This window comes from Pelophylax lessonae, assembly GCF_965119305.1.
Source record: "Pelophylax lessonae genome assembly, chromosome: 5".
Taxonomy (NCBI): domain Eukaryota; kingdom Metazoa; phylum Chordata; class Amphibia; order Anura; family Ranidae; genus Pelophylax; species Pelophylax lessonae.
The window spans coordinates 449,038,352-449,062,529 of NC_138772.1; the positions used below are offsets into that span (position 1 = coordinate 449,038,352).

Sequence of the window (24,178 nt, forward strand, 5' to 3'; positions counted from 1 at the left end):
TTCCTAACTTATGTGTAAAAAATCTCTCTCTTGGTGTGGTGTTCTCCCATGCATTCTTTTCTGGGCAATTTGCCCAATTCCAGCATGGCTGCTTTGGGCCTTGGTGAAACTCTTCTGGTTTATTTTTGAATATTCAATCATGGCTGTCCCTCTTCTAGTTGTCTTTTTTGCTCCATTTTTTTGCCCAGCTCCATCATGGCAGCCTGTGCCCTGGGTGTGGCCTCCTGCGGGGTGGCCTGGCTTTGTCTGTTCTGGCGGATGTGCGGCTTCATAGGGATGGGCGGGCAGCGGGAGACCGACGGCCCTCCCATTGCTGTTTACTGGGCACTTAGCTCTCTTCCCGATGGGCAGACACCTGCTTCGGATTTCGCGCATGCGCACTACGGGGCCAGGCCGGTGACATCACACGCCAATTATGTGGAGCAGGCGTCGCCGGAAAGGAGCCCCACATAAATGCGGGGGGTGGTCAGTGGGTCTCTCCTGCTGCTGCAGCTCGGAGCCAGTTCCTCCTTATGAAAGGTAAGATGAAATTCACCAGCATATTGACCATTCCGCTGTCCATAAGCACAGCTTGTGATTCCTTTATATCTTTTTACCTTCTGTGGAGTTCCTTGGTGTTATACACACTACCAGTTTCATCCTCTTTGGGCTTTATTATTGCAATCAGTCCCCTTTCTATGCTTACATTGACCATCCAAGGTGAGCACTGATCATCTGTGTATGTATGTATAATTACAGATCAGGGGAGAGGGGAGAGGGTGCTATGTGTACACACACTATTTAATATATAGATATATATCATATGCCTAGAACTCACTGTATTTTATAATTAGACCCATACACGCACGCACATTAAATATATATATATATTTTTGTGTGTATAAAATATATAGTGAGTATATGTATATAGTTTAACAGATCTTCGTCTGGGATCTGTGTTTTCTGTTCTGTTCTCTCTCTCCAGATCATTCTTTTACCTGCTTTCAATTTTTAATACAGGTGGCCCTGTGTAATGTATTACTGATAATTGATTTATCGGTGGTAAAAAAAAATGAAATGGGGTCACTGTCCAAGGAAGTATTTTGCTGCAAAAAGACATCGCACAGATAATTATTTTACCTGCTTTCACTTTTTAATACACATGGCCCTGTGTAATTCATTAGCATGGTTCAGTTTCAGACATCGGGCTATCGGTGGTACAAAAAAATCAAATGGTGTCACTGTCCAAGGAAATATTTTGGTGCAAAAAGACTGGAGCTGAAAGGTTTGGTTGTAGGACATAACTCAGCACTTGCTAACCGGGAGTTTATGAAGGACTTGATGTGGAACTACAAATTACAGCATAGCTTGCTACTTATCCTGTCATCTCATTGTGCTGAAGTATATACAATTTACATCACTTACCATCCCTGCTTTCCTTTTCACACCTAACAGTTCTTTGTCATCCCTCCCCCCCCCCTCTCTCCAGATCCCCCTGCTTCCTTTCTGCCCCCTCCAAAATTCTCCCTTTCTCTCTCTCTCTCTCTTTCCTTTTCTCCTTCTCTCTCTCTCTCTTTCTCTCTCTCTTTCTTTCTCTCTCTCTCTCTCTCTCTCTCTTTCTTTCTCTTTCTCTCTCGTCATGTCCATGCTAAACTATTGCTAGGGTGGATGGAGATTAATATATCATCCACTATCCTCATCTTCACACTGCACAACATAAAATCATAACACTACACTTATGCGCTGTGGCTATATTGTTCTCTCCCTCCAGCCCTCTTTCTTCATCCCTTTTTTTTCTCTCTCTCCATCCCTGTTTCTTATTCTCTATCTCCCTCCATCCCTCTCTCTTTATCCCTTTTTTTTTCTCTCTCTTCCTCTCTCCATCCCTGTTTCTTATTCTCTCTCTCTCTCTCTCTCTCTCTCTTTCTTTCTCTCCATCCCTCTCTCTGTTTCTCTCCCTCAATCTCTCTCTCTTTTTCTCTCCCTCCATCCCTCTTTCTTTTGTTCTTTCTTTCATCCCTCTTTCTTTTTCTCTCCCTCCATTCCTCTTTCTTTTGTTCTTTCTTTTATAATTTCTTTCTCCATCCCCCATCCCTCTTTCTTTCTCTCTCCCCCCCATCCCTCTTTCTTTCTCTCTCTCTCCCTCCATCCCTCTTTCTTTTTCTCTCCCCTATCCCTCTTTCTTTTTCTCTCTTTCTCATCACTCTTTCTTTTGTTCTTTATTTCATAATTTTTCCATCCCTCTTTCTCGTTTACTCTCTTTCCCTCCATCCTTCTTTCTTTCTCTCCCCCTCCATCACTCTTTCTTTCTCTCTCCCTCCATCCCTCTTTCTTTCTCTCTCCCTCCAGCCCTCTTCCTTTCTCTCTCCCTTCATTCCTCTTTTTATCTCCCTCCAGCCCTTTTCCTTCATCTCTATGTTTTTCTCGTTCTCTCTCTCCCCATCCCTCTTTCTTTTTCTCTCCCTCCATCCCTGTTTTCTTTCTCTCACTCTCTCTCCATACCTATTTCTTTCTCTGTTTCACCCTCCATCTCTTTCTTTTTCTCTCCCTCCATTCCTCTTTCTTTTTGGGTCCTTCCATTCCACTTTCTCTCTCTCTCTCTCTCTCCCTCTATCCATCCCTCTTTCTCTCTCCCTCCACCCCTCCGAAGTATCGCAAATTTAATAAATAGTTCCTAGTGCTTTCGTACTGCGCCATTTCAGTCTGTAATGTCTTGTTTTTCATGCTCGTGTTATATTGTCCAAACGTTTTGTTAATGGTTACAAACTGATTTTGTTGGAGGTAACAATAAATATCGCCTTATCGATAATTTACATTTTTATTGTCGTGGGTGATTGTGTAGGCGGGGCCCCAGTGCACTGCATTGCCCGGGGGCCTATAATGCTCTTAAGATGGCACTGGTGAAAGGGTTTACCCTTTAACCATCTGTAAATTTTGCATATCTGTACCTGCTCTGACCCTGGCTTGTTTCATTAACAATTCTTGTTTAACCCTTCAGTACTTCACAATTTGCAAGTTTTTTTCTGGCCTTTTCCTGATTTAATCTCTATCTGCTGACCTTGCATTGCTTATTGGCACTGCACTTCCCGCCTGCTATTGACTTCAACTATTGTTTTTACCTTGTCTCACTGGTGAAATACATCTCCTCATCTTGAACCCTTTGACGACCTGTGACACCAACAACACCCACCAGCACATGTGCTTCGTTATCTCTACAGTTCCTGTCTTCTTGCCCAAAGGTGTTTGGATTGGAGCACTAAGAGGGTCTGCCCAATCTCAGGTTTCCTTTCCAGGCACTTGACCAAATAGCTAGGGCTCAGAAGACCCCCAGCTTTAAACTTTCAAGAGGGGAAGCAGAGATTAATGGACAGTTTTAATAACAAGGCAATTACAGCCTTATGTCCACCAGTATCATATATAATGTATTTTATAATGAAAACCATTTTCATAGTATTCTGAAAACCCGAGGCTTCCAAATGTAGAATGTGAAAAAAATACTAATTTATTACATAAAATATTTTATTACATTCTTTCTTTAACATTAAACAGTAACGTTTGTGATACAAAACCTTATACAATATATAGTGGTGTATTCCTTAGTAAGTGTTGAACAAAAATATATATTTTTTAATTCCAAACAGGAATGTAGAAGGGTTATTAACTTTGTGGAAAGAATGTGTCAGTATATTGAGAATATCTCTGTTTCAAAAATCCTGTCCATTGTGTTTTAGTGAGAGCTTGGGATCCTTAGTTCAGTTTTTTTCAAAAAAAAAAAAAAAACATACCAACATACTGATTGGTCATGTTTGCCTAAACTTCATTGGCTCTTTCAAGTTTATGATACTGTAACTTAACTGTTTTGGTCATCACATAATTTGTAACACATTTATTGCAGCATGTTGTAGATGAGGTGCCTGCTAAAAAGAGGTTACCTCATTTAGTAGCATTATATAAAAATTGCCCATGTAAGGGCTCTTTCACACGGCAGCTCCGATTTTTTGTTTCCGCTGCGGCACTTTTTTTTTTTTTTTCACGGACACGGATGGCACTCGTGGCATCCGCTCCGTATGTCCGCATATCATCCCATCAGTTTGTGGATGATATATGGACATAATGTATGTCTATGGGGATTGCGGATGTCAGCTGATGACACCGCTGACATCCGATTTTGCACCCGTTCCATTTTTTAAACGGAAGAAAAATAGGGTTCTGTTCCGTTCCAAAAAACGGAACAGAACCGAAAGGACGAAAATCGGATGTCAGCGGATGGTCATCCGCTGACATCCGCAATCCCATTGACATGCATTATGTCCGTTTTTCATCCGCAAAAAAATGGGATGAAATACGGACATACGGAGCACCTGTGTGAAAGAGCCTTAATAAATGCTTTGTTTGCATCACATTAGATATATTGCACACTGTTAAACAGGTGATTTACAGTCATGCTAATGAGATTGATTCCCCACATTTCTGCATGTTGTGAAAAATTTAAGGCCTCATGCACACAGGGCGTAATTAATGTTGCTTTTATAGGTATTCGGCATTTTTTTTTTCTGCCTCTAAATACCCCTCTATGTTAGCTCAGGCTTATTAGAAGAGGAGCGTTTAGCTTGAGATAAAATACACCACCAGCATATTCAGGGGAGGAATGTTTGGGCAGAAAAAAATGCAGAATGCACATAAATGCTAGATGCTCTTATGTGTGTTTGCCCATTAATGCATTCTAACAGCCAGTCCAGAAGGGGCCCAGGGGCGCAAAGTTATTTGCATAATCATAGAACGATTTATTTTATAATTACTGATAATATGGCTTTTGATAACGCTCTGTGTGCGGAGCGAAACGCGTCAAGCCGTTCGTCCGAGTACGCACTACGCCAGACTACATCCACCTTCCGACATACGGGGACACGGGGAGTGAGTACAGCCGTTTGGATTGGCAACCCGTGGGATGATTTTTTAGGCGTTTTAACCTTTGCCATATTGTAAGTGTATCTTGTATTGTGTGCATCGAATAAAGTGATTACATACTTCACGATGCCAGCATCTCTTTCCATTTTTTTGAGCATTACCTGGATGATATGACCTACAGGAAAGCTGATTGAGTTGATGGTCCATTAAGGCTCGTCCTATCTAAGGATATTCTGAAAGCGGTATATTATTTGGCTTCTGGTGAGTAGGGGTCCAGGAGGGGAGCACCTACTCATGTAGAGAAAGCACTGGCACTTGTTTTACGAGCACGCAGCACTTTGGACTTATGTTTTGCACAAAGACTGTCACTATTTAAGCACGTCTTTTATTGGAAGACTTTATTGATATTTATTATTTTCACGTGATAAAATTTGTATTTATTGTATTTTTTATATTTTTATATATTGATTGGGATTTATGATATAGGAATGTGTGTTTGAAGTTGAGCACTAGCACTTTACACAGATTATTTATACACCATTTATTGAGATTTATTTATGTATTTGCTTTGTTAGCAGCGCAGGTATACTTTTGCACTATACACAATATGAGTAACATCTCACAGTTAAAAAATGTTAGTCATATTATCATTTATTTAACCACTTCCGGCCCGCGCTATAGCCGAAGTATGGCTACAGCGCGGACTCGAATTTCCGGGAGGCTGTCTTTAAACGGCCTCCCAGTAACAGACTCCCCGCGCGCTCCCGCGAGCGCGCATCGGGGAAAATCTGTATCGGCCGTGTCCCTTGGACACAGCCAATCACAGATCGTGGTAAATGGCCAATTACAGCGGCCATTTACCACGTGATCGGACCGTGCAATGAGAGATAATCTCATATGTAAACATATGAGATCATCTCTCATCGCCAGCTCTCCTTCCTCACACGGAGACTGCAGCGTGAGGAAGAGGAGAGCAGATCACCGGTAAGGGGACACAAAGGAATGTAATCAGGGCACTGATCACCAGTGCCCTGATTACAGAAGAGGGGAAAAAAATGCCACAACTGCCCACAGTGCCCCCCATCAGTGCCCATAGTGCTGCCAGTCAGTGCCCATCAGTGCCTGCTCATCTAGGCACTGATGGGCACTGACTAGCAGCACTATGGGCACTGAGTGTGGACACTGATGGTGCTGCCCATCAGTGCTACCCGTCAGTATCCATCAGTGTCCATCAGTGCCGCCTCTCAGTGCCCATCAGTGCCGCCCATCAGTGCCGCCTCTCAGTGCCCAGCAGTGCCACCTCTCAGTGCCCAGCAGTGCCACCTATCAGTGCTCATCAGTGCCGCCTATCAGTGCCACATATTAGTACCTCCTCATCAGTGCCCATAAGTGCCACCTCATCAGTGCCCATCAGTGCAGCCTATCAGTGCCCATCAGTGCCGCCTCATCAGCGCACATCAGTGAAGGAGAAAAATTTATTTATTTTCAAAATTTACTCACAGAAAATAAGAAAAACTTTTTTTTATCAAAATTTTCTGTATTTTTTCTTTTTTTTTTGTAAGAAATAAAAAAGCCAGAGGTGATTAAATACCACCAAAAGAAAGCTCTATTTGTGTGAAAAAAATTATAAAAATGTCATATGGGTACAGTGTAGCATGACCGCGCAATTGTCATTCAAAGTGTGAGAGCGCTGAAAGCTGAAAATTGGCCTGGGCAGGAAGGGGGTATAAGTGCCCAGTAGGCAAGTGGTTAAAAATCCGTCGTTCTAACACCGTGCGGGGCGCCAGACTAATAGTTTTATTTAGGTCAACCTTTTTTTGACAAGCACGTGATTAGAGCCTGAGGCTCTAATTGTTTTCAGTTGTCCTCGGGCGCAGAACACTGCAGAACCCTCCCACTTGTGATTTTAGCGAATCGATATTCGCTTTCGCATAATTTCTAGTTTCAGGCTTCTCATCCTGAAGATTTGGAACCTGGAAAGAAGACCAGGTTAACACGGAAGCTGCCGGGTATCAGGGGACCCATGACTGCTGGAGGGCTCCATTTGTAAGGTGAGTGAGGACCTGTAGGGGTGTGTTTGCACCCCCCAAAAAATGTTTAGCACCAGCCACTGCTAATGTCTAGAATAAATGTATATTCTGGCCAATGGAATACATTAACGAGCACAGACGCACACACAGGCACATAATAAGTATGCAATATGCAGATTTTTATGCATGCTTTTTTAAGCATTTTTTCTCCTGCCAGGAGAAAAGGTGTTCAGAGGAGCTGAGCAAACGCTCAATGAGCATGAGGCCTTAGTGATTAACCACTTCTGATTAACCTCTCTCAGTGCTGCCGCCTTCTTTTCTGCACAGTAAAGAACAATGGACACTGTGGTCTTGAGGCAGTCTGTTAGCTTCTAGAAGTGAGGGGGGATGAGCATGGGAGGGCCTTGCCATTCATAGGTTATGGGTCTGTGTATTTCTGTTGATGCACACAGTGTATGGATACACAGTTCTAGTCCCTGCATGCAAGGGTGGCTCCATAGAATGCTGGAAGAGAAAGGAGCCACCCTGAAACATGAAACCTGGGGCAGCAGTTATGGCACCAATTTAAACAGAGTATCATAGGCAAGGATTAAAAATAAAGAAGATGCACACTGAATCACTAGCAAGTGATTAAATCAGCTGCTAAAAATGCTCAATAAAACTGAAGGTTTAATATTACTTTAAATATAGGGGATTTGCAGAAGAGGCCCTGTTACTTATCTGACTCCCTGATGGCTCTGGTGCTCTCCTCTTCTCCCCAAAGTTCAGATTTGTGGATAAAGCCTCAGCATCATCATGTACAGTGCAGGGCTATTAACCTTTTATTGAACATTGACAGAGGCAGGAGTGTGACCACAACCAGGGGCGACATGCTGAGGAGGCTGCGGGGAGAGTGGTTGCAATGATCAAGGAGCAGGGAAAAGGGTAAGTAATACAGTCTATTCCTCAACCCCCAGATTTAACGAGCATTTAACCCTTGCAGTATGGGGGGGGGGGGGGGCAGTACTGCAAGGGTTATTTTTTTTGTTCCTGGGGTTGGGCTTTAACTGTTTGCTAAGCATATATATATATATATATATATATATATATATATATATATATATATATATATATATATATATATATACTGTAAATAGTTAAATGTCATTAGCCTGGCCACAGTTCTATTTTAAATCAGAACTAAATCCTCCTATCATTTTCAGCCAAGGAAGCTGCCATCTTAAGTCCCGTACACACGTACCGATCGTCGTCATACAAACGTTCGTCTTTTTTCCCCGGGATGTCAATGTCTGTTGAAAAGTGCAAAGACAGCACAAGAATTTTGTCCGCCGACTTCAGCTGACTACAGAAGTGATGTCATGTAATGGTTAACTTTCCCTGTGTTTTTTCTTTTCTGAGCATGCCCAGTCTTGCAAATCCGCGGTCTGTCGGCTGATTTCTGTACTGACTGGCGAACAATCGTCCGTTCTGGTGTCGGCATACAAAAATTTTTATGTTTGCAAGAAAGACTCTTGTCCGCAGAATGTGCGCAGACAGCTGTCGGAGGCACCATACTAACAAGCGTACAATCGGCAGATCTTTCGTCCGCCGACGTTTGTATGACGACGATCGGTACGTGTGTACGGGCCTTTAGTCTCTGTTTGATCTTCAGCAGCCATTATGCTGCACATGTGATCCGGTATGACACCAGCCATTTAATTGTTTGACAGTCTGGTTTAGAGCACAAGCAATGTAACTGTTTTTTGAAACCGTTAAATTGATGGGTTAAGTTTCACATTAATCTGGTTATAGATTATCAGATCTTTTGTCAGTTACAGTAAGGCTCCGTTCACATTTGGCGTTTTGGGATCTCTGGGGATAATCGCTCACAATCTCAAATGCCACTGCAATTGTAAAACACATGTTCAGGTACCATTCATTTTTAATGGCACCTAAAACGCTGTGTGGTTCTGCTATGATTATAGTGCGATAAATCTTGTGGCAATCGGGTCAAAACGCAACGTGCAAAGCTTGTCACACTTCGTGGGTTGCGTTGGCTGCGCAATTTATCACAGCAAAACCGCACCGTGTTTTAGGTGCCATTGAAAATGCATGGCATCCAAACATGCGCTTTGCAATTGCAGTGTGATTTGAGATTGTGAGCAGAATAGCAACGATTCTGCCAGAGGTCCCAATACGCCAAATGTGACTGTAGACTAAGAGTATTCTACGGTAGTAGCAGTTGTGGAAATCACAATCTAGTTCACATTTAAATGGTTACCTTTCTGAATGCTGTTAATTGTAAAATGATTGTGCATACATTTTCCATCTTCCTGCAAGATTTCTGTGACAGATCCAGCAAGCAATGAAAGTTGCCAGAATCTAAGTATCCATCACGTATAACTCAAATGTTTATTCATTATCTAAAGAAGGTCTTATATCGGTGCCATTGCTTGTGAAAACTCCATAGCTGAAAGTATGACCAGTATTAGTATTTTAAACATTGTGACTTCTGTGCAGCATACGTATGTTTTTTGACTGTTAGTACTTTTACCAGTAGCGGACTTTTTTTATTTATTTTTTTTATTTAGAATAAAAATATTCATAAAAATTGTAGGTAGGGCTACAAACTTGTATGAACAAGTCCTCTGTTACGTAAATATAAAGTTGTGCACCATGGGGCATGAGCACTTGTCAGCTTGTCTTACTTTTCTCCAGGACCCATAACACCTGGCATTACCCACAGCTTGCCAGTGAAGAATCTGATTTCTGAAAAAAAAAAAAAATAGAACAATTGGTCAGTGGAACAAACTTTATTTTTTTTAAAATGTACCATAGTTAATAACACAATTATAAAAAAAAAGCCCTAACCATCCCTTGTCTTTTTTATTAATAATACTAAAACACCCAAGAAATTGGGTAGATAAAAGTGTTTATAGGTTCCACAATCATGTTAACTTAGCAAGATATCATTATGTAAGTTAAGTCATCATGTATACATTTTGGTGGTTCACGACCATTATGATCACCTCAAACTGATTTAAAAGCTTAAAGGAAAAGTTCACTTTAAAAAAAATAAATAAATAAATGCAAAATGTTTTTCAGGTAAAACAAGCATTGCAACAGTGATCAGCAGATTGCTGGTGCCATGCAGGTCTCCTGCAGATATGTGAGTGTATCTGTTTGCCTGTACATCCCGTATGGGCAAGCAGATACACTGACAAGTAGAATCAATAAACTACCATGGCACTTCACAGTGCCGTGGTAGTTCATTGAGAACTACAAGCTGACAGCCGCAAAGAGCTGTGTAAATGAATGACGTGACTGTGTGGGCGGAACTTCTCCTCGTACTGCTGTCAAAAAGGGGGGGGGGGGGATCGGGCAGTGGCTGCAGCATTGGAAATATGTTACATGTTCCACCCTAAAAATGGATGGAACATGTAATATGTTCCAAAAGGTGAACGTATCGTTTATTATTTTTTTGGTACAGTAAGTTAATTGGTATGCAGTACACCTTTAAGATTCTGCTGCAGATTGACCACAGGAGCCCAGAGTGGCATAGGCATAAATCACCGCATTCTGAGCTGCAGCAACTTCTCTTGTTTAATAAACAACATCAGGGGTCACCTCTGACACATTGCTGATAAGTCCAATTCACCATATGGATGTTGTAAGCAAATGCACAATGTATGATGGCTGTATTGTTTGTAATACAGCGGATAAAATAAGTACTGAACATGTGAACATGTGAACATGTGAACAAGGTGCTATTGACATGAAATGGTCACCAGATGTCGGTAATTGTCCATGCAATCTATACATACAAAGAAACCAAAACAAATGCGTTCACAAATTAAGTTATGTGTAATAAAATGGAATGACACAGAAAAAAAGTATTGAACACGCTAACTAAAGTGTATTTAATCATTTATTTAATGTAATACTTCCTACAAAATCCTTTGCTGGTAATGACAGCTTCAAGACGCCTCCTGTATGTAGAAACTAGTCGCATACATTGCTCAGGTGTGATTTTGCACATTTTTTCACAAAGTTTCAAATCTTGAAGGTTCCGTGGACCTCTTCTATGAACTCTGATCTTTAGTTCTTTCCATAGATTTTCTATTGGATTCAAGTCAGATGATTGTGTATATTAAAGAACTACGCCACAAACCTGATTATAAATATATAAAGTGCAATTGTGTACAGGAAAGCTGCTATCATCATGTGATGTTCTCTTGTTTCACATAACGAAATGCGTAGAGCGGGGCTAAGAAGCTGATGTCACCATGCACGCCGACCACATTCTTGTTGCCAAGAGTATGACTCTGGGACGACTGGGCTTTATGATATTGCGATTCATACTAGTGTCGATGGAGACACCTGCAAATGTGAGTGCTTTTAAATGTTTTAAAACACAAGTTTTTTAGACGTATGTAAACTATTGGAGCTTCCTTTCTTTAATCTTTATCCTGCATACGATTGTGGAGGGTGTAAGAGGATACCAGGTCTTTATCTTAGGAGTAGAATCAGCAGCTGTTAAATTATTTTCTCTGATGACAGATAGCACACTATCTGGTTTTAACTTGACCAGCATTTAACTCTAGTGAGTTTTTTTAGTACTCATGAGGAGGATTGCACTGAGTGATATTTAAACACATTTTTTAAAGTATTGAGTCATTTTAAGGATTGCACACTATCATCACTTTGGTACTGTTTTCTATATCATGCACAAAAGATAATAATTCTGAAGTGGAGAAAAATAATTATTTCTGGACTTAAAGGGAATCTTTGGCACAATTTTTTGTATATGAGTTTGTGACACAACGGATGTTCATGTTGGCTTTCTGATGACGCCTTTGGGTGAAATGCATTGAGGTCTTTGTAGCTGTGATTTTTTCGGTTTTGTCACGTCTGACTCAGGTGGAACGCATGCCAGCTCTAGTAATGAGCCATGAGGATTGTATATTGACCAGGCGATCTATAGTGGGTGCGCCGCTGTATGGCACAAGGAAATGTGGGTTTATTCGTTTATGTTTTTATTCGAAAAACCTTTTAAATAAACATACTGCACAACTATTTGGTATTGTTTTTTAATTTTGGGGTATCCATGCTGGTGACACTGAATATATGCATGGGCGTCCGCAAGGGGGGGCGAGTGCCCCCCCCCCCCCCTGGAATATCACACACAAATATCTTTTTGCCTTAATTCAGCAGCGCAGCGCTGATCCGCCCGCCCGTCGGCTCTGACTCCCTCCTCTCTCCGTCCTCGGTCCTGTGCTGCCCTTCCGACAGCTGCAGGGGGCGGGCCTGGGATTCCCTGCTGGCTGCTGCTGATGTCAGTCAGCAAGGGGCGGAGCTGCGGCCCGCGGAGGAGAGAGGAGCCTCAGCGTGTGCCCTGGAGAGGAGGCGGGAGACTCGGAAGAGGAAGCGCTGCGGGACTTGGAGAAAGAGTGAGTGACCTGTCAGTGACCTGACAGACAGTCTGACACGACGTGAGTGAGCTGAGCGGTGAAGAGTAAGTCACTGACATTGCAATCAATTAGACATTTAAATACTGACATGTGACACATACTACATCTATAATCTATTGCTGCCAGCCTGTTATATAATATTATAGGCTGAGCAGATCTTTACAGCCTGGAGAGGACTACAGGTACCAGCTGCACCAGGGATCCTGTCTTCTCAGCCTATAGAGCCCCAGATCTCCCTTTGTACTGCACGCATAAGACATCTACTGCTGTTATATAATACCATAGTGAGCAGATCTGTACAGCCTGATGGACTACAAGTACCAACTGCACCTGGGGTCCTGTCTGCTTTGCTTATGGAGTCACTAATCTCTAATTGTAAAACAGACATAGGACATCTAATATTATTGTGAATAATCTATACAGCCTGGGGTACTACAAGTACCAGCTGCGCCTGGGATCCTGTTTGCTGAACCTATAGAGTCACAGATCTCTCATTTCTCTACATAAATACTACATCTACTGCTGTGCTGTTATATACTGTTATAATGAGTAGATCTATCTATACAGCCTGGAGGACGACAAGTAGTACCAGCTGTATTTACTTACTAATAGGATCAGATCGGATGAAAACGGACAGGCGGCCCATTTGCATCCAATCTCCCATAGAGGAGAGCAGGACTCTGACAGCTCTGTCTCTGCAAAGTAAGCGGAGATGGAGCTGTCATCCGCCTGCTCAGCGGGGATCAGCGGATCGATCCCCGCTGAGCACCCCTCATGTGAAAGGATCCTTATACACCAGGGGCGCACACCCGCCCCCACTAGACAGCGGAGAAGCCAATCAATGGGACTGGCGGCACCGAGTGTCGCCGGCCATCCACGACCGCTCTCCACTGAGAGAGGAGGACGGTCATCCATTGTAAACACAGCAGACCGTTGTTCTCCCTGAAATGAACACAGAGCGGCCTGTGATTCTTCTATATAGGATCACAGATCTTCATACACATTTCACAAGCCCATCCCCCATACAGTTAGAAAACACCCCCTAGGCTCACACTTAACCCTTTGATCACCCCTTGTGGTAACTTCTTCCCCTGCCAGTGTCATTATTACAGTAACAGTGCATGCAGCATTTAAAAAAATAGAGTGGCCCGTGAAATCCATCTTGCTTTTGCAGCATGCGACTTACCTGCAGTTACTGCACTGGCAGGCTTTCTGCGTTTTTATATACGTGGGCCCAGCACTTAAAAACACAGTTTGCTTGTGCGGTGTGCAGGAACTGCAGGTAAGTCACCTGGTGCAAAAGCAGGATGGATTTCACGGCTACTGCATTTTTTTTTAATTCTGCATGCACCTTTTTTCAGCCGAAAACACAGGCATAGCAGCCCAAGCCCATTTGAATCAATGGGCTGGTATGCCTGTGCAAATGTGGGCAGCCAACCCGCATACATGTGAACCAGACCTTAAGCAATAGTAAAGTAATTTATAAATAAAAACACTGGTCCTCCTGCAGGTTTAACCACTTCTGGACCGCAACCCCCTTAATGACCAGGCCATCGGATCGGAGCCGAGCGCCAAGACCAGTCACCAGGTAGGCCAGACACTGCTTGATGACTATATAATAATGTAATGTGGGCTGCTATGCCTATGCATATATATATCTCATATACGTATGTATATATATATATATATATATATATATATATATATATATATACACACATACACACAGTGAAATTATATAATAATAGTAGTGGGTAGGTAGGTACTTGCAGAGATTTGCTTGTAGTAGGCACTGTGTCTGTCTGTCTGAGCCCGGGAGTTAGCATGCGACTGCAGTATAAAGCAAAACTGCTGCTTCCTGTGTATGGCTTCTCCTGTCACAGGCGGAAGCATCTGATATCACTCCGCCTGTCAGCCGGATCTATACAGGAAGTAGCGGCTCCGTTCTAGTAGAGGAGAGCTGAGTTGGGAGTCCGACACAACGGGGAGACGCATTTCACATTTCAAAATAAATATATTTTATTTGTCATTTGTTAACACCAAATGCAGATTCTACATGTTTTTTTTTTATAATTCAGTTGTAGTGCCTTGATCATGTGTGTATGAATAATATGGTGCATTCAATAGTGTAAACCAAAAAAAAGATTAGAAATTGCTAATCAGACAATTGCAGATTGATCCTTCTATTAAGCTTTTGCATCAGGTTTCTTAAACCTTTGCATGCCTGTGCTTTGATAATGACTAAGCCCCTCCCCTTCATTACATTGTCGAAAAGGGGCGGAGCACGGGTGACCTTAAAATGATGCCCCCCCTGAAAAAAGTTCTGCGGATGCCCATGAATATATGCTGAGCCTATTCTGATATCAAGGAGTTCCATATAAGCTGTGAGGGTCTTGGTGGCAAAAGTCATCTGGTGAGTGGCCCCCCTTACCATTGGAGGAGTATATTTATAAAGAGGAGCGTTTTTTAAGAGCATGGAGCACTAATTAACACGTTTTTTTGTTATGGAAATTACACAAAGGACTGTCACGGTTGTAAATGATCAAAGGATATTCACTTATTGCTAAATCAACAGCACTGAATTGTTTTTTTATTTTTAAAAATTTATAATTGTATGCATTTGGTGTTAATGTTGGCATGCTATGTGGACACATATTGCATTTACAAGCTAGCACCTCAACAAAAGGTTTTTTTAATGCATTTTTTTAAGTCAGGTGTTTGGCTGGGCCATGCTAGCAGCTTTATTTTCTTTCTTTGAAACCAATTGAGAGTTTCCTTGGATTTGTGTTTGGGATCATCCTGGTAGATGGCAGCAGATTTTTATCAAGAATGTCTTGGTACATTTTTCAATTCATCCTTCCTAATTATAATAATAAATAATATGAAGTTTCACAGTACAGTATGCTGAAAAACAGCCCCACCTAAAGATGTTCCCACCTCTAAACTTCACTGTTGGTATGGTGTTTTTGGGGTAATGTGCAGTTCCATTTGACCTCCAAACATGGTGTTATGGCATCCAAAGAGTTCACTTTGGTTCTCATCTGACCAGACTAAATTCTCCCAGTATTTCACAGGCTTGCGTAAATGTTGTGCATCAAACTTTAAATGAGCTTCAACATGCTTTTTCTTCAGCAATGGAGTCTTGTCTGATGAGCATGCATACAGGCCATGGTGGTTGAGTGCATTACTTATTGTTTTCTTTTAAACAATTCTACCTGCTAGTTTCAGGTCTTTCAAGCTCTCTACAAGTGGTCCTTTGCTCTTGGACAACTCTATCGATAATTGTTTTCACTCCTCTGTCAGAAATCTTGCGAGGAGCACCTGGCTGTGGCCAGTTTATGGTGAAATTATGTTCTTTCCAACTCCAGATCATGGTCCCAACAATGCTCACTGGAACATTCAGAAATTTAGAAATCCTTCTGTAACCAATTCTATCAGGTTGCAAAGGTCTTCAGAGAGCGCTTTGCTTTCTTCCATCATGAGATGTTTCTTGTGTGACACCTTGGTGATGAGACACCTTTTTATAGGCCCTCAGTTGAGACTGAACCAGCTAAAATAATTTGCACTGACAAGGGGCAGGATTGCTTTCTAATTACTGATAGATTTCGGCTGGTGTCTTGGCTTTTCATGCCTTGTTGCACATCCCTTTTTTCATGTGTTCTATACTTTTCCCCTGTGTCATTCTTTTATTTTTATTACATATAACTTCATTTCTGAACTTATTTGTTTTGATTTATATGTATGGATTGCATAGATTATTAACGACATGTGGGGAAAATGTCATGTCAATACCACCTTTAGAAATATATTTACCTAGAAAAATAGGGGCGTGTTCAATACTTATTTTACCCGCTGTATATTATCGCGTGTGATTATCCGCATCATCTAGTGGCCATAATATGGTATTTTTTTGATTAAGGTATTTCAGAAAAATTATTAGGGCTTATTCAAACAGTAACTGGTATTTTTTCCTCACTGGATAAGCAGTAATCACTGCTAGGGCACTTTGAAAACAATTGCTTTGTTGTCAATGCAAAGCAGCCCAGTGTAGTGAGCTGTGGTAAAATGTAGACATGCTGCAATCTACTGCAGAGCACAGGTGTGTCGTCACACTGCTGTGAGGAAACATAAATGACGTGTCACTTTTGTGCACTTGAAATGAAGTTTTAAAAAGTAAACTGTCCCCTAACCGAAAGCTGCCAAATAACTGCGAAAAGTTTTTAGCATGTGGGCAATGCGAACAGGCTCTTAAAATACTGTATATCTCACATATAGCTATCTAGCCACAAATGTAATACAAACAAAAAATCTAAAATCATTGTAAACACTATCAAGAGGCTTGCAGCAATACCCAATGGTAAAAGTAAAGCCTAGTATAATGAGCAATAAGTGGCCTATACTATGTGAGCAAAGGAGTGCATACTCACCTTTAGCAGTATACATTTCTTCCAGTGAATAAGGCATGTTTGCACTTAAAAATCACCATTTCGCACTTAGGTTGCCTAATTACAATATTATTATATATATATATATATATATATATATATATATATATATATATATATATATATATATTTATATAAACACACAAACAGTATATATAAAGAATACTATACTATGAATTGGCCATTCAATGTGCATTCACTAAGCAATAACCAAATTTATTCATTTGAGTTCTTCAAAAAAGCAAAGATTTTTCAATAATTTCAAGATTTAATTTTTAAATTGACATACATTTTGACATAATGACATAATTTTTAAATTGACTTGTCTTTAGGGTTGATATGAAAGTCTTACATATTTTATGTTATACATAGACTATTGCTACTTCAAAGATAAAGGCAAAATTTACTCACTCATTGGCATCACTGCCATCACCATAGCATCGATGATTTCTAATATGCATTGCAGGGTGCTGACAAGCAACACATACTGTGTACCCTTCTCGTAGGTAGAGCATCCAACGGGCATGTGGGCGGTCCTCTGTTAGACAAGCGGGAGATAAGGATTCAATTTGGAACTCCACACAATATCTGTTGGCAATTAAAAATTTACCATTATTAGTCACATGTAAACCATGTAAGACACACATACAACAAACACACACGGAGCTAAAAATGTCCCAATCTTAGATATATAATTAAGTACATTTAGGAACCACAATGTATTGATGATCTTTAAATAGTGAAGCTTTCCCATATTCATCCTGAAAGTAATCCCACCTCTTAGCCCTCATCCATTCTAAACACTTTAATATAGGCGCCTAAGACTAAAGTGATTATGTCACTGGTAATCACTCATCAGCTACCAAATTGCTAAAAGTCCACTGACCCAATCCTATGGCGTCACTTTCTCATTGGCTAACCGAGTGAGATGCCACTATGTTGCTGCTCCCTCATTAGCAATATTTCTGCAGAAAGAAAGTGACATTCTGTACGTAATCTGGCAGCTGCACCTCAGTGGGGTGTTACCAGCGGTTATATTCAAAGTTATTTGCCAAATACTATTTGTACCTGCAGTCAAGACAGTCTGCTTGCTTGGTCTTCTATCTGCTATACCACTATCTACTGTATGTATTCTTGATTGTTAAGTTGGCAATAGACAAAAGAGGCAGATATGCAGGCATGGGCTGACCAGCGGAAGATTTTTTTTTTTTTTTACACAGTGATGCATAAATACGATATATAGAACATGGTTCCAGTAATCCATATCCTTAGTCTTCTTGTCTTCATCAAACTGTTTGCGGGCTTTTTTTGCATCATCTTTAGAATAGGCTTCCTTCTGGGACGACAGCTATGCAGACCAATTTGATGCAATGTGCGGCGTATGGTCTGAGCACTGACAGGCTGACCCCCCCCCCCCCACCCCTTCAACCTCTGCAGCAATGCTGGCAGCACTCAAACGTCTTTTTTCCCAAAGACAACTTCTGGATATGACGCTGAGCATGTGCACTCAACCTCTTTGGTCGACCATGACGAGGCCTGTTCTGAGTGGAACCTGTCGTGTTTAACCACTGTATGGTCTTGACCACCATGCTGCAGCTCAGCTTTGGGGTCTTGGCAATCTTCTTATAGACTAGGCCATCTTTATGTAGAGCCACAATTATTTTTTTCAGATCCTCAGAGAGTTCTGTGCCATGAGGTGCCATGTTGAACTTCCAGTGACCAGTATGAGAGAGTGAGAGCGATAACATCAAATTTAACACACCTGCTCCCCATGCACAACTGAGACCTTGTAACACTAACGAGTCACATGACACCGGGGAGGGAAAATGGCTAGCTGGGCCCAATTTGAACATTTCCACATAATAAAATATTTACAAAAATGTGAGGGGTGTACTCACTTTTGTGAGATACTGTTCACGTACATACATTTATTTACAGGTACATGAATCTGGGACATGCATCAAGTGTTGAGGTGCACTCAGACACTTCAGTAGAGTGGAGCTCTCCCCAGCTGTGAAGCCGACAGTGTCCTTAACAAACAGAAACAGGAAAGAAGCAGCACCTGCAAATTTTCTGCTTGCTACATTGTGCACAGGAACAGGAACTTTGCCTCTCTCTTTGTACACCAATTCAAAGTAGGCCCTAATTGCCTTCAGTTTCGTTATTTACAAACTTCAGATAATTATTTTTGAATTTGGTGCATTATAGCACCACTTTGTAAAAGGGGCGCTGTTAAGAACTACCTGAATCTGCTGCATGTGTCAGTAAAGTTACTAAAACCAGTGGTAGGAATTTTTTAATTTGATGCATGCCATTTTAAAGGGCCATAGTTCCAAAAAAATGTTGTTATTTCTTCTATAAACTCCCCATTGCGCAATATCTTGTATCAGTGTCGTGGGAATCATCACAGAGGGCTTTTGCCAACTAAATAAGTGCTAAAATGAACTTGCATTGCATGGTATCTCTAATGCATTACTCTCAATACTTAATTTTTGTTCATTTAGTCATGCACAGTGCTAGCTTCTGGTAGCTGAGTGTCAGCCTACAAAGAAAGTCAGAGTGGGCCTTTGTGTCCATTCATGATAACATCAGATGCCTAATGTCTTCTGGGATTGGTCCTCTGCACCTACATCAGCAACCCTACTGTAATATTTCACAATATTTGATTAAATGAATACCCGGGATCTTCTGTATGGGAAGCCCAGTCTGGAGACAATGCACGCTTCCTTCTGGCTTTGTTGTACTCATAAGTCGTGATAAAAGCAGGCACTGGAAATAGAGAAACATATATATGTTATGAGCCAACATAAACCTGGAAATGAATTACACATAAACTTTCTGTACACTGAGTGTCACACAAGAGCATTTTATGCCAATTATTTCTATCTAATTTGAGAATCATGGTAAAAACCGCCTGACTAAAGAAGTCAATGTGAAACAGTGTCCTCTGTTACAGATTGCTTTCTATTGGTGAAAATGATTTTGATTGACAGAACTGCAGATATGAAATCAAAGGATGTCATGAAAAATGTTTTTCTAACACTACCCTTGTGTTTTAAATATTGCAAAAGTAGCAGTAAAATGCACTTAGCAATCCAACCAATATTTGTTGCGTATTAAAGCTTTACGATCTTTTTCCTACATACTTTGTGCTAACATATTTCCCTCTTTCTCATCTCAGAAAGTTGGGAATTATGCCCTTATGTACTAAAGAAAATGTTCCAAAATAAAGACTTAATGGCCATTAATCTCATAGTCCAAATTACCATATGTCATTTTGCTGCCTTCTACTCTCAAGCATGTCACATAATACAGAGCATATCTGAATGCTGCGATTCTTTTCTTTACATTTTATATGGGTTTGGTGATGGTGATCCTTATTTTGTTTTCGAAAATCTAATTTGAAATTTTGTAGAGTTCATATAGTCTCTGATAACTGTATACCTGTATCTGATTTACAGTAGACCTATATTAGAGATGTGCAGGACATAAAAATAGTTTTGTTTAGTTTTGGATTCATTTGTTAAGTTAAACATTGTATTTCATCATATTCGTTATGTTAGAATGATTTATTTTCTAAATTCGTTTTGTATATTCAGAATCCGTTTAGTTCCAAATTGAATAATATTTTGTAAGTTATTTCGGAAGATTGGCTATATTTGCTTAAACGTGTTAATGCTTTATTTTGGGAGATTACTTATGCACTCTATTTGGTTTGGATTGAGGTGGATCTATTTGAATCTCCAAATCATAGCATAATGAATGGAAAGAAATTCATATAGTATTCATTTGTTAGGTTATGATTCGGAGATTCTGTTAGATCTACCTCCATCTAATCAAACAAATAGATAGGAATCAACATCTTATTTCACCTTTATACCTTACTGTGTTTACTGCAATATGCTTTTATTTCATATGTCGTGCATTTTTTTGTAATAATGAAAATGTTAATGCAAAATAAAGATAAAAATGGATACAAATCAATGTACATATTCGCCAGCACACCTTGGATCTTCAAATGCAGTCCAAATTGCGGAAAGATCACATCACAAAAGAACAAGTGCAACGTTCCGGAGCCACACAGGACCCCTTCATCAGGCATGTGACAGCACCCACTATGGATGCACCTTGTGATCCAGGAATGTGTGCAATGGGAATATAAACAGGAATATGGATCCAAATTTACATAGTTACATAGTTAGTGAGGTTGAAAAAAGACATCAGTCCATCCAGTTCAACCTATGATGTGTGTGTGTGTTTGCTTTTAACCGTACATTGTATACCCCTGTATGTTGTGGTCTTTAAGGTATCCATCTAATAGTTTTTTGAAACTATCAATGCTTCCTGCTGATACGACTGCTTGTGGAAGAGAATTCCACATCCTTACCGCTCTTACAGTGAAGAACCTCTTACGCATTTTAAGGTTAAACCGCCTTTCCTCAAGTTTTAGTGAGTGGCCACGTGTCTTATTGTATTCCCTTACTCTGAATAGTTTGTTCCTTATGCTAGGGTCGCCAGTACAGTATTTGTACATTGATATCATATCCCCCCTCAATCGTCTCTTCTCCAGAGAGAATAGGTTCAGTGCTTGTAGTCTTTCCTCATAGCCGATGCCCTCCATTCCCCTAATTATTTTTGTTGCCCTTCTCTGGACTCTCTCCAGTTCCAGCACATCTTTCCTGAGGACCGGTGCCCAGAACTGGACAGCATACTCTATATGTGGCCGGACCAGAGTCTTGTAGAGCGGGAGAATAATCTCTTTATTTCTGGAGTGAATCCCCTTTTTTTATACATGCCAGTATTCTGTTGGCTTTGCTTGCAGCGGCTTGGCATTGCATGCCACTGCCAAGCCTGTTGTCTACCAGTACCCCCAGGTCCCTTTCCATCCTAGACTCACCCAGAGGTTCCCCCCCTAGTGAGTAGCTTGCTTTCTGGTTTCTGGCCCCCAAGTGCATTACTTTACATTTTTCAACATTAAACCAATCAATTTGGATCATTTGTTATGTCATTACGTTTTTTTCCGATGCTTCAAACATTTGCAAAAGGCTTAAACTATCGCATCATGTCATCCAAATGAAATGAATGAATGAGAATTAATTTGTTGTTTCATTATAATTTATTTGGGATTTGTTGAAATTGGTTACTATTGTGATTGGGATATATCTGAATCTCTGAATAATGAAAATGTTGTCTGAATTTCCATTTGCAACAAAACAAATCGCACATATCTAAACCATATCTTAATTCTGAGCCTGTAGAGTAAACTCTAAATCTTTTATTATTTTGAATCATACCATGTGAATGTCCACACTCAATGCCTTGGTGTGTGAAATATTCAAGACACCCAGCCTTCTCCTCCAGATGCGGGCAGGGCTCTCCGCCATTCTCCGGCTCCTGCAGCACTTCACGCCTGCGCACTCTGTATGTTGGGGTACACTGATTTGCACAGCCACTCCAATGACTCCATTCACCAACAGTGCATGCAAGAGCTGGTAAAGTAAACACATATATTACACCAAAGCTACATATTATTATATTCTCATTCATGAATATATCAGAATGTACTATACTAGGTAAAGTTTTACTTTTTTTGTACTAGGTGTATACCTTACCATTGTATACTACCCAGGTAAGTATAGAATTGATTGAGAACCTATTTTTTATTTGTTGAGTAGATTGGTTTAATGCAACATCCTTCAACTGCATTTTTCTATGACTGGGATTTTCATCTGCATGCACCAGGGGGAATGGTGAGGGGTGCCAACATCATCAGTTTACTTATGACACCTAAATACATCAAAGAAACAAAAGATGCTGTGTGGCAACGGGCAAGATGGGCCTTGGTGGATCCTCCATAAGATGCACTATAGAACCAGAAAAACGAGTGAGCTGTCATACTGCAATACTCTAGTCCATTTGAGCATCAGGTGGTTAAATCCCTGCTTTGAAACAACCAACTGAACATAAGAACAGTTACCTGAAGCTAAGTGTTAGCATTGTGCACCATACTGTCACTCTGTGCTACATTGTTGAAGACTGTCACTAAGGATGCAACAGAGGCTTTCCAGTTACATGTGCATCACAGCAACTGTCCTGCCTTTACTAGTAGAATTGTGGCCCCACAGTCAGGGCCATGGATAAGGGGGTACTGTAGGGGGCCCGGGCCAGCAGGGGGGACCAGGTAGCAGGGTGAATCAGATGTAGGCAGCGAGAGTGATTGGCAGGCGAGCGGGGGGTGTAAATTACTGCAATTGTTCCCCTGTATCTGCTGTCTCTGCAACAGCTGAAAACTGTCTTTCTCGCCTCTCCATGCCACTGGCTTTCAGCTGCTGCAGAGAGAGCGATACAGGAGATTGGTTCCAGTAATTGCTCCCCCGCCAGCTGGATCACCCTCAGTGAGCACTGTATGTTTCCCCCTACTGCCCAGGCCCCCCTGTGCGCCCCCCTACCCCCCGCAGTACTTCCAGCTTCCCTCCTCTCCTTTATGCGGGACATTCACAATAGAGATTCCATTTACATTTACATATGGATATCAAATCCCTGTTATACTTTGCAGTACTATTGCATACAGGGCAGTTTCCATTAATGCGTACTGTGCTCTGCTCTGTGTAATTTATTTTTTTTTTTTATGTAGCAATAACGTGGCCATACTGCTTTACAAATGGACCCTAATACCGCATTCACACTAGTCCGACTTGGACCGCAACTTGTCAGCCTGACAAGTCGCGGTCCTTCACGCTCCCATTGTGCGGTACAGGAACCGTTCTAATAGGAGCGACACAAGTCACTCCGACTTAGAAAAAGGGTCCTGTACTACTTCGGGGCGACCTGGAGGCGACTTGCATAGACATTCATTCTATGAAGTCCGTGCAAGTCATGCCAAAGTCGTGCTGCACGCGACTTCACAGGTCGCCCCCTAAGTCGGAGCGACGTAGTGTGAACCGAGCCTAAATGTTCACCTATACTTCTGTGAATGGAACGTACTTGCCCTGCACATGGGGGTACCTTTCACACAGAGCGCACTCATCAATGCCTGGGACCAGGAGGAGACTGCGGTCATGTGAAAAATCTAACATTAAGGCAGTTTCCCGACTTAGAGATGAGCCTTAATGTGTACAGTGATAAAATATAGAGTTTCTCTGAAAAGTGCTGTCCCATGTCACTACACGCTGTAACTTGGTAGATTTTGCATTAGGAGGCACATCCACCAGTCAAGCGTACCTCTGTTACTTTGATCCCAGTAACATAATGTGGTCCCACCATGCATCTAGCGCAGACCTCATGAGTACACTTATTAACTACTTTCTTTGCATACCTCATGATCACGCCATAGACCCCCATAACTCGGGTTCGGATCTGATTGACA

General features: G+C 41.3%; 1 protein-coding gene across 1 annotated transcript in view; it reads right to left on the reverse strand.

The window, feature by feature from the left end:
* Positions 1 to 8,940: 8,940 nt before the first annotated feature.
* SBSPON (somatomedin B and thrombospondin type 1 domain containing) overlaps positions 8,941 to 24,178 on the reverse strand; it is a 40,879-nt gene continuing 25,641 nt past the window's right edge. Inside the window, exons 2-5 of the mRNA XM_082257495.1 lie at positions 22,107 to 22,301; positions 19,491 to 19,581; positions 17,224 to 17,400; positions 8,941 to 9,665 (exon numbers count right to left, since the gene is read on the reverse strand). Coding sequence (XP_082113621.1) covers positions 9,548 to 9,665; positions 17,224 to 17,400; positions 19,491 to 19,581; positions 22,107 to 22,301 — 581 coding nt within the window. The 3' untranslated portion in view covers positions 8,941 to 9,547. The remainder of the gene's footprint in view (positions 9,666 to 17,223; positions 17,401 to 19,490; positions 19,582 to 22,106; positions 22,302 to 24,178) is intronic.